General features: G+C 34.9%; 1 protein-coding gene across 4 annotated transcripts in view; it reads left to right on the forward strand.

Moving 5' to 3' along the window:
• The window catches only part of ITGAV (integrin subunit alpha V), a 91320-nt gene extending 79132 nt beyond the window's left edge, over window positions 1-12188 (forward strand). For all 4 annotated transcript variants that reach the window (XM_005573672.4, XM_065525744.1, XM_074009565.1 and 1 more), the window contains 6 exons: window positions 97-255; window positions 1303-1416; window positions 6878-6991; window positions 7094-7201; window positions 8102-8224; window positions 8496-12188. In XM_005573672.4, the coding sequence (XP_005573729.1) occupies window positions 97-255; window positions 1303-1416; window positions 6878-6991; window positions 7094-7201; window positions 8102-8224; window positions 8496-8591 (714 nt within the window). In that variant the 3' untranslated portion in view covers window positions 8592-12188. The remainder of the gene's footprint in view (window positions 1-96; window positions 256-1302; window positions 1417-6877; window positions 6992-7093; window positions 7202-8101; window positions 8225-8495) is intronic.

Below are 12188 nucleotides of genomic sequence, written 5' to 3' on the forward strand. Positions count from 1 at the left end.
CCTATTGCTAACATGATTTCTAAAGTTGATGTAGGGGAAGGATTATGGAACAGATTTTTGCCCAAGGTGTAGATACATTTTCTTTTTTCTCGTTAGCTGAGAAACAATGGTCCAAGTTCATTCAGCAAGGCAATGCTCCATCTTCAGTGGCCTTATAAATACAACAATAATACTCTGTTGTATATCCTTCATTATGATATTGATGGACCAATGAACTGCACTTCAGATATGGAGATCAACCCTTTGAGAATTAAGGTAATGTGCTTTATAGCAGCTCTTCATTATAATGATATTTCATTGCCTTCTTTCTAAACCTATAAAAGAAATTCATAAAATAAAACAACTATTTTAATATAGAACCCACTCTGCAAAAAATTGTTTAGTTCATAAGCAGTACACTCAGGATAAGTTCATTTGTATAATGGGTAAGAATTAATTCTGTGACATCCTAGTGAACCGTATCTTCATGGAGTGCTTACTGAGCCTCATGAGATGTCCTTCAGGGACTCAGTTTGACCTTGGCTCCATCACATTGTTGTTTGTTCAGGGTGTAATATCACATCAAGGGTGTTTTGTTGCTAAAATTGGGATAAGCTTTACCATTTTACTCATGATTCTTTTGACTTTTGGATATAGTCATCTCCATAGATTTTTACTAGAAACAATTATACAGTATGGTCTAAGGAAAGGTAAAGAAACAAAATTAAAAATATACCCATGATTGACATCACAAATGTACTGTGGAATTTCAGGCCATTTCTGTGTGTTACTTCGAGGTAAGCAAGGGCTGAAAATAATGGTTAGGGAGAGCTAACCTTTTTGGTACATAATAAAGACTAATCTTTATTTTCTGTCCTTACTGCTCACCATATACAGAGTGGTAAATATTCTATCATACTAAATTTTCATTCACTATTTTTTTTTTTTTCCGAGACGGAGTCTCGCTGTGTCCGCCAGGCTGGAGTGCAGTGGCGCGATCTCGGCTCACTGCAAGCTTTGCCTCCTGGGTTCACGCCATTCTCCTGCCTCAGCCTCCTGAGTAGCTGAGACTACAGGCGCCCACTACCGCGCCTGGCTAATTTTTTGTATTTTTAGTAGAGACGGGGTTTCACCGTGGTCTCGATCTCCTGACCTTGTGATCTGCCCGCCTCGGCCTCCCAAAGCACTGGGATTACAGGCGTGAGTCACCGCGCCCGGCTCATTCACTATTTTTTATTCGTATCTAAGAGTTTATATCAAAATGCTGATATAAAATGTTTTTCATTATCATTTACCACCATTTTGTTAATGTGATTGCATTAGATTTCATCTTTGCAAGCAACTGAAAAGAATGACACAGTTGCTGGGCAAGGTGAGCGGGACCATCTCATCACTAAGCGGGATCTTGCCCTCAGTGAAGGAGATATTCACACTTTGGTAAGTGCCATTTCAAGTACGTGCACTATAGACATTTAAAAATATGTGACTATAGAACTGACGCCAAAGAACATTTCAAAAATAACAACAGCTGTGCTTGAACAACTACATTTATTTTTATACCATGCATTCCTCTTACTTTCCTTTTTCCTAGTCAGATTAATGCCATATTTTCTTCAAATGATCTATTTTTGTAGATGGCTAATAGAACTAGTTTATGTCCCAACTTAATTTTCCTACTCTAGTTCTTTAACTGTCCTCTTTCTTGGCCTCCTCCTAATCTCTGAGGCTTTAGTACGATACTAAAAAATCCAGAAGGTCCCAACAGAAATACATTGGAATAATAATTAGCATTTGATTAACCTTTGTTGAGTTAGCCTATATAATGGCTATAATGTTTTTAAAGGCGATTGCTTTTTTTTTTTCTTTTAATCAACAAATCTCCAAATCTCTAGTAGAACCTGGTATAGTGTTTTTTGTTTGTTTGTTTTTTGAGACAGAGCCTCACTTTATCACCCAGGCTGGAGTGCAATGACACAAACACAGCTCACTGAGGCCTTGACCTCCCAGGCTCAAGCAATCCTTCCCTCTCAGTCCCCCAAATAGCTGGGACTACAGGCGCTCACCACTATGCCCAGCTAATTTTTGTATTTTTTGTTGAGATGAGGTTTCACCATATTGCCCAGGCTGGTCTCGAATTCCTGAGCTCAAGCAATCTGCCCACATCAGCCTTCTAAAGTGCTGGGATGACAGGCATGAACCACCAGGCCCAGCACTGCTTATGTTTAATAGTGATCACTGGTTACTTTTACAACACCAAATTCTGTGGTTCTTGTTAGTTCTCATCCAGTTCAACTGCCTAGTGACTTTCGTTCACTTAATCACTTCCTTCTATTGACTCTCATGGCTGTAAATACCATCTGGTATAGATGCCTTTGATTTATATTTCCAGTGTGATCTTCTGCATTGAACTTCAGATTCCAATATCCAACTGCTTACTAGAAACTGCTTTTAAATATCTAATAGGAATCTCAAACTTAATTCTCAATATATACCCTTGGGTTTTCCCAAGTCTGCTCTTTCCATAAAGTTCTTAGTTAATTTTAGTAAATATCAGCTACATTCTCTAACACCTGGACCTCATGCTTGACCCCTCTCTTTATCTCAAATCTCACGTCTTGTATTTCAACAAATTGTATCAATATTTACTTTCAAAATGCCTAGAATCTGGCCCCTTCTCACTAGTTTCATCACTAACACAACCTAACCCAGGCTACTTTCCCTTCTCAATTGTACTATTGCCAAACTCCTGGTTGGCCTCTGTATTTCTGCCTTTCTCCCCACTATACTTTGTATGCCATAGAAGCCACGGTGATCATTTTAAATACAGGTCAGGTTGTGTCACTCCAGTGCCTTCCCGTCTAACTCAATGAGAAAGCAAGAGGCTACAATGACCTTTAAGCCCAACATTAACAGGCCCTTCCTGCCTCTTGCTTGCATCTCCTCTCCTTACTATTCTGTTTCTCAAATTTTCCACCTTGCTCTTCATTGAGCAGATAGCCCCAAGCATGTTTATTCCTCAATGCTTTGTAATTGCTCTTCCATCTGCCTGAAATTCTTTGTCCAGATATCCTTGTAGCTTATTTTCCCATATCCTTCTCATGTCCTTAAAAGTAAACTTATGTCAGAGGAATTCCCTGACCAACTCATGGGAAATAGAAACTGCCTTCTACCTCCCAACCCCACTTTTCATCTTGCACTTTCTGTCCTCTTTCAGAATCTGCTTTTTTAAATTGAGACAAAGCTTACATAAAATTAACTGTTTTAATGATTTTAAAGTGTATAATTTGGTGTTTTTCAGTATAATTACAACATTGAACCACCATTACCACTATAATTGTAAACATTTTTGTCACCCCAAAAAGAAATGCTATACCCATTAAGCAGTTTATCCATTCTCCCCTATCATCAGCCCCTGGTGACCACTAACCTGCATTCCTACTGATTTGCCTATTCTGGACATTTCATAAATGTAGTATCATACAACATGTGGCCTTTTGTGTCTAGCCTTCTTTCACATAGCATGTTTTCAAGATCTATGTTGTGGCATGCCTTAGTACTTCATTTTTATGCCTGAATAATACTCCATTGTGTGGACATACCACCTTTTGTTTATCCATTCATCAGTTGATCAACATTTCGATTATTTCTACTTTTTGTGTATTTTGAATAGTGTTGCTATGAACATTCGTGCATAAATTTCCATGTAAAGATGTTTTTCAGTTTTATTGAGAATAAACATAAGAGTGTAATTGCTAGGTCATATGGAAACTCTATGCTTAACTTTTTGAGGAACTGCCAAACTATTTTCCAAAGTTGCTGCAGCATTTTACAGTCCCAGCCAGCAATATATGAGGGTCCTATTCTCTCCACATCTTTGTCAACACTTATTATTTTCTGGTTTTGTTTGTTTTAAAATTTTTATAATCAGGATATCCTGGTTGGTGTGAAGAGGTAACTCATTGTAGTTTTGATATGCATTTCCCTATTGACTGATGATATTCAGCATCTTTTCATTTGTATATCTTTTTTAGACAAATACCTATTCAACTTTTTTGCCCATTTTTAAATTGAGTTGTTTGCCTTTTATTGTTGAGTTGTAAAGAGTTCTGTATATATTCTGGATACTACCTTCATTAGATTTATGATTACGCAGGTTTTGTTTCATTCTGTGTGAATTGTCTTTTTAATTTCTTGATGGTGTCCTTTAATGCCCCAAAATTTTTAAATCTGAAGTTCAATTTATCTATGTCTTCTTTTGTTGCTTGTATTTTTGTTGTCATATTTTTGAAACCATTGCCCAATACAGGCCATGAAGATTTATACCTAGGCTTTTTTGGTTTTATAAGTTTTACACTTACAGCTCTTACATTTACATCCCTGATTCATTTGGAGTTAATTTTTGTGTATGGTGTGAGGTAGGGGTCCAGATTTATTCTTTTGTATGTGGCTATCCGTTTGCTTCAGCATCATTTGTTGAAGAAATTATTTTTTCCCCTTAAATGGTCTTGGCAGTCTTGTTGGAGATGAATTGATTATAAATATATGGGTTTATTTCTAGATGTTCAATTCTATTCAGTTGACCTATATGTATATCCTTAATACAAGTATTGTTTTGATTACTGTAGCTCTGGAGTTCAGGTTTTGAAATAGGGAAATATGAATACATTTTCTTCCTTTTAAGATTATTTTGGTTATTTAGAGTCCCTTGTGATTCCTTATGGATTTTAGGATCAGCTTGTCCATTTCTGCAAACAAGGTAGTTGGAATTTTGGTAGCAATTTTCTTGAGCCTGTTTCAATTTGGGGAGTATCTTAACATTACATATTTCAGTTCATGAACATGGTATGTCTTTCTTTTTATTTATTCTACAATTTTTTCAACAATATTTTGTCATTTTTAGTGTACTTGTCTTGCACATCCTTGGTTACATGATTTCTGTGTATTCTTTTCAATGCTCTTTTATTTTATTATTATTTATTATTATTTTTGAGATGGAGTTTTTGCTCTTGTTGTCCAGGCTGGAGTCCAATGGCATGATCTCGACTCACTGCAACCTCTGCCTCCCAGGCTCAAGCAGTTCTTCTGCCTCAGCCTACCGAGTAGCTGGGATTACAGGCGCTCACCACCAGGCCTGGCTAATTTTTTGTATTTTTTAGTAGAGATGGGTTTCACCATGTTGGTCAGTCTGGTCTCGAACTCCTGACCTCAGGTGATCCACTCACCTTGGCGTCCCAAAGTTCTGGAATTACAGGTATGAGCCACCGCATCCAGCCTATTTTTATTTTTATTTTTTAGAGACAGGGTCTTATTCTGTCACCTATGCTGGAGGACAGTGGCATAGTTATAGCTTACTGCAACCTCGAACTCTTGGGCTCAAGCAATCCTCCTGCCTCAGCCTCCTGAGTAGCTAGGACTATAAGTGCACCCACCACCCCTGGCTAATTTTTAAATTTCATTTTTGTAGAGATAGGATCTCACTATGTTGCTTAGGCTGGTCTTGAACTACTGGCCTCAAATGACCTTCCCACCTTGGTTTCCGAAAGTGTTGGAGTTACAGGTGTGAGCCACTGCTCTTGACCTCAATGCTGTTTTCTTAATTTCTTTTTTGGATTTCTTATTGATAGTATACTGAAATATGACTTATATTTGCATATTGATCTTGTGTTCTGTACCTTTTCTGTACTTGTTTTTTTAGCTTAAATTGTATTAATATGGATTATTTAGTGTTTTCTATATGTAAGATCCCGTCATCTACAAAGAGATAGCTTTACTTTGTCATTTCTAATATGGATACCTTTTACTTTTATTTTTATTTTTATTTTTTTGATAAAGAGTCTAGCTCTGTCACCCAGGCTGGAGTGCAGTGGCATGATCTCAGCTTACTGCAACTTCTGCCTCCCAGGTTCAAGTGATTCTCCTGCCTCAGCCTCCCAAGTAGCTGGGATTACAGGTGCCCACCGTCACACCTGGCTAATTTTTGTATTTTGAGTAGAGGTGGGGTTTCACCATGTTGGCCAGGCTGGTCTCGAACTCCTGACCTGCAGTGATATGCCTGCTTCAGCCTCTCAAAGTGCTTGGATTACAGGAGTGAGCCACCGTACCTGGCCTTAATTTTTCTTAATTGCACTGGCTAGAACATTCTGTACAATATTGAGTAGAAATGGCTTGATTTCTATTGTCTTATTTGTGACCTTAGGGAGAAAGAAGTATGAAGTATGATGTTAGCTGTGAGCTTTTTATCAATGCCCTTTATCAGGTCAAGGAAACTCTTTTCTATTCCTGATCATCAGCAAATGGTATCACTACTGGGCGGCATTGTCATGGGTGTGTACATGTGATATGTCTAATACAGTATATAGAAGCATATAGAAGGTATTGAATATTTATTTCTTTTGCCTGCCAACCTTGAAGTTACTGATTAAAACATTAAATGCGTCAGAGGCCATCAGCATGTGATTTGATTTTTGTAGGCCTTCCATGGAATACCCATTAAAAATTCTGTTTTCTTTTCCACGGGGATGTTGAGATCTGGTTTTTATATCTTACAAATATCACCATGTTCTGAGTTTGCCTAAAGAATATTGAGTTCTAGTCATAGAATGAATCTTTTAATATTATGGATCTTATCCTTCTATAACAAATCACATTAAAACCAACCCTTTCATTTACAAGGAACTACATGTGTGGCAAAAAAAGAGAAAAGAAAAGAAACATACCAACCCCTTCACAATAAAAAGCATTCATAGACTCAACTATTAGCCTATCTATTTACAAGACAAAAGAATCTGGATAATCTCTTTGAACATCACACAAAAAGAAAAAAAAAATGGTGAATTTTCAAATGTTGAAGAGATGATAGAATGACCTTTGCTTATAAGTGAAGGATTTGTTTTGGCAGGGTTGTGGAGTCGCTCAGTGCTTGAAGATTGTCTGCCAAGTTGGAAGATTAGACAGAGGAAAGAGTGCAATCTTGTACGTAAAGTCATTACTGTGGACTGAGACCTTTATGAATGTAAGTAGACAGGTGCAGCATTTAGCAAACATACCCAGTGTTTTCAAAGAAATATAAAAGGCCTAATATCTGGAAAATCATCTAATTGTTATTTCCAAACAGAAGGAAAATCAGAATCATTCCTATTCTCTGAAGTCATCTGCTTCATTTAATGTCATAGAGTTTCCTTATAAAAATCTTCCAATCGAGGATATCACCAACTCCACATTGGTAAGCCATTGGTTTAGGTGAATACAGTAAATGTACTCAATTCAAATGCTGTACATGTTTTTATTTGTTTTTAAAAAAATGACAGCTTAACTCTTTTGATAATTTAAACTGATGAAATTACATGATAGTATTATAACCTAGTTTAATATTATCATTTTACTCCCCTACCTTGGAATGATTAAAGCTAGACCTTTCAGTTTAGCATCTTGTCCAGTGTAAGAAATTTCTTAGTATATACTACATTATATTGGGGAAATTTTAGGAATTTTCCTTTACAAAGTTAGAAAGTTGGAAATTAACTGCAACAAGTGAGGCATTTTGGAGATATTTAAGGAGTAAAAATGGGATCAGCACGTGATAAACTGGATTGGATTATTTAAAAATCATTTCAAGCTGGGTGTGGTGCCTCACACCTGTAATCCCAGCACTTTGGGAGGCTGAGACAGGTGGATCATTTGAGGCCAGGAGTTCAAGACCAGCCTGGCCAACATGGTGAAACCCCTTCGCTACGAAAAATACAGAAAAATTAGCTGGGTATGGTGGTGCATGCCTGTAATTCCAGCTACTGGGGAGGCTGAAGCATGAGACTCACTTGAACTCGGAAGGTGGAGGTTGCAGTGAGCCGAGTTCATGCCCCTGCATTCCAGCTTGGGCTACATACAGGGCAAGACTGTCTAAAAAAAGATTGCGTTTCAGATGCAATCAGAAGTCAACCTGTCATTGGGAGTTTCATGTGTGTATGTGCATGCTCTTGATACCAAATGTGAAATCACTAAATTATCATATGCAGGAAAAGAATATACTGTGAATTCCATTAAAATAAAATATAATATTTTCTCAGATATTTGTTGATTAAGTCAATGCACTGTTTTTAAAACTAATATCTTTATTCCTCGATAGGTTACCACTAATGTCACCTGGGGCATTCAGCCAGCACCCATGCCTGTGCCTGTGTGGGTGATCATTTTAGCAGTTCTTGCAGGATTGTTGCTACTGGCTGTTTTGGTATTTGTAATGTACAGGGTAAGTAACGAACTTAGAAAGAGACAAAGAAGGAGAGAGAGAAAACAGAAGAAAAGGGAAAGGGCAGAAGGAAAAGAAGAATGAAAAGTAAGGGAAGGAAGAAAGGGACCTGTAATGAATGATGCTTGATGAGCATTACTTATTATTTGAGGGAAGATAAATTCTGTGAAATACAATTTGAATTTTCTTAGTGGCAATATAGTCACTCAGAAAATACTTTTCGTATTCTACACTGATGTGACAGTAATAACGGTTTTTCTTCAACTGACAGATGGGCTTTTTTAAACGGGTCCGGCCACCTCAAGAGGAACAAGAAAGGGAACAACTTCAACCTCATGAAAATGGTGAAGGAAACTCAGAAACTTAACTGCAGTTTTTAAGTTATGCTACATCTTGACCCACTAGAATTAGCAACTTTATTATAGATTTAAACTTTCTTCATGAGGAGTAAAAATCCAAGGCTTTACTGCTGATAGTGCTAATTGGCATTCACCACGAAATGAGCATTTGTCAACCTTCTCCTGATAAATAAGTTCAGACATACATTTAATAACATAGAGTGACTTGTGTTTTTAGGTATTTAAATAATAAAATTTCAAGGGATAGTTTTTATTCAATGTATATAAGACAGATAGTGCCTGATTTACTACTTTATATAAAATAGTACCTCCTTCAGTTACTGTTTCTGATTTAATGTATTGAATTTCATTTTTTGTTGTTGTTGTTGTTTTAAAGCAGTCCAAATTTGGACCTCAGCAATTATGTCTTTTGTATAGGTACTTAATGTTAATACATATTACACTACAGTTTACTTTTCAGGATACTAAAGACTTTATAACTGCATGAACTTAGATTTAGATTTTTTTAATCTCTTATATCGTGGAACTTTATAAACACATACATGATACCATCAAAATTCTTGCTTTTAATAACAAAGGTACAATATTTTGTTTTAATATGAAAATTGGGTAGATCCTATAACACTTTTGTTTATATTAAATCCACAATATTTTATTACATTTTAACTTGTATAAATTTTATGTCAAATCCTTCAAGCCAACCTATACTAAAAATTAGTTCCATAATCACAAATGCCTCTTTTGTGTAATTGTTTAATTTCAACTGAATATCATAATGCTTAAAGCCATATGGGGTTGGAAATTATTTTCAAAGCATATTTATTCCATTGTTTTAGTCTGGCTATTTACAGTATAAAAAAAGCATTTTTATTAAAATACTATGTAGTTCTTTGAGATAGTTGCTTATGCTTATAGTAAGTAGTACATTCTTAGAGTAGAGCAGAGTTTTTAGTTAGTATTAATTTATTTTCCCCCATTCATGTATTTTTCCTTATATTTCCAAAACTGTTACTGAGAATGGGTCAATATCAATGAGGAATCCTTACAGTTGACAGGAACCTGGACCCCTTACCCCAACTTTATGAGTAATGCTTGGAATAAAAACTCTTAAGGTGACTCACTGATTTACCTCTAGCAATAGCATAATGTTACAGGAATATTACCCCTGTTTAAGCAAGGTAATGTGTAAAATCAGTCTTAGCTATCAGAATAACTTCTAAAAAAATTTTTATAAGCAGTTCAAGTTATTGAAAACCTTTTAAAGCTTTCTGAAGTTTGTTAGTATAAATTAATTTTCTAGAATTTTTAATAAAAGCCACATAGGTAGAAAGTTGTAGTTTTATATGGCTCTGTAGAGTGGTGAACCTTCTAGAGGAATATATGATTTATTCACAGTTCCTCAAGGCCTGGGGATGCTGATCAATTATACCTATTTTTGTGCAATTACATCATGTTGTGCATTAGAAATAGAGAGTTTAATAGCTCTTTAACTGCTGTCCTCATTAGGTAATGATAAGTATTTCCCTTAAATAATTGACTATTTTGCTGTGTTTTAAAAATAATTGAAATTTACCTTGCCATATCTCATAATTTCCTGCAGAAATGACTGAGCTAATCTTAAGAAAATATTCATAAAATAGGAGCACATTTAGTTGAGGTATACAAGGTAGGACTGTAGACAAGACTCTCTATTTAGCTTTAGTGAATTTCAAAAGTAATGGGTCTTGAAGTATAGATTTGTATTAATAGCTTGAAAAAGCTTAATCACATGCAGTAAATATTTTTATTACCAATAAATTTAAATTTTTTTAAGAAAAATATTTTTATCCTAGGGCCAAGTGTTGCCTGCCACCAATCAGTAAGTTAGTCTATAACAAATTTTACCTTAATAGTTTTACCACCTAGTAACAGTCATTTCTGAAAATATGTTGGATAGAAAGTCACTCTTTGACAAATGTGTTAGGATTTGCTTTTGTGCCATCTATTCATTTTATGGCATCTATCTTGAAAATAATCTTGTATTGGATATTGAAAGATGCTGTAATTTGGAAATTAACATAATTTCTTAAATTACCTTTATGAAATATAGTTTTGTATAATAGCATAGATTTTCCTTCAAAAAATGAACATTTATATATCTACAAAAATATGGAAAAGTGTAATTTGAAAGCCTACTTTCTGAAGAAAATGTTGGGATTCTTTTTATCATGATTAAATATCAAAAACTTGCCCTATGAAAACTTTAAATTTCTAAAACATTTGAAATACTACTGTATTTGTGATTTATTGAGAATAAAAATCCATTTTGAAGTATAAAATTCTTACGATCTGATTCAGTTTTAAGAAAGCACATAAATGAACTAGAAGATATTGAAAACATTTGACATTGTTAAGAAATATACCGATTTTGATTTTTATATAGGTATTTATTTCAAAATTGATATTTTGAGAAAAATACATGTGAATCATTTTTTCTCTTTCTTTCTCTTTTCCCTTAACGATTATCACTGTAATTCTGAATCTGAAAGGTAAAACAATTAGTCAAAATATTATTGCCATCATTCTACCTGTGTTATTAAACTACTTATTCGTAGTTAATTCTCATTAACACTTACGTTTCCATAAAGAAAACTCAAGTGTTAGTAAAAGAGACTTTACTGGCTTAAGAGGGCTGTGAAAGATTTTTGATAGTGAATCATGACCCTAAGGGAGAGATTTGTGTGATAAAAGCATTGTATATATAATAGATTAGTGATTTTTGTAAGGCAAACAGAATTCCTAAGTTGGTAGAACTTCCTAAGTTGCAAAATGTAATGATGAGCTTGGTGGAGAAGAATGAGTCGTTCTTGGAATACCTGTGTACAGCCACTACCCATCTCAGTATCACCTTGTTTGTATTCTTGGATAGCTAGTATATATAGTATTTTGATGACTAATTTAAAGAAAAACACCTAAAATTTGAAACATGATTGTAGGATCAAAAAAGGTAGATGAAATTACTTAATACTCAGTGTTTCGGAGATTATTCCTTTTAGTTTGTTGGTTGACTGGTTTGAGCAATAGAAATATGCAGCATGCAATATATGCTTATATTTCATTGTAATTTCTGATATGTAATGAACTTCTTGGGAGAGGTACTGAATCTTTGATGTTTTTTGTCATTTTTCTCAAGTGCAATATAACAATGTAACCAAATCTAGATAATCTCAAAGTTGTCATTAATGTACTAAGCCTAATATAAACAAATATTTGTATTATTTTTGTTAGCAGGAAAGAGCGATTAAGTGAGGTTATTTACCCCTAAATGGTCCATTCTGCATTGTATTTGAGGCTGGAAATGAATTATTCTTTACTAGTTTTGAAACACTTTGAAATATCCTGAGGTAACTTGGAAGCTGTGTAGTGTATCAAATTAATTTGCTACCTAATAACATAGAAAGTAAATATGTTTGTGGTCACCCACATTGGGTGAGACAGAAAATGAATCTGTTCTAAAATTTGTAATTTGCTAACTTGATTTGAGTTAGTGAAAACTGGTACAGTGTTCCGCTTGATTTCCAACATGTAACTTGTGACTGTACAATAAACATAAGCATATGGTGCCA

The sequence above is a fragment of the Macaca fascicularis genome, chromosome 12 (assembly GCF_037993035.2).
Source record: "Macaca fascicularis isolate 582-1 chromosome 12, T2T-MFA8v1.1".
In the NCBI taxonomy this organism is placed as follows: domain Eukaryota; kingdom Metazoa; phylum Chordata; class Mammalia; order Primates; family Cercopithecidae; genus Macaca; species Macaca fascicularis.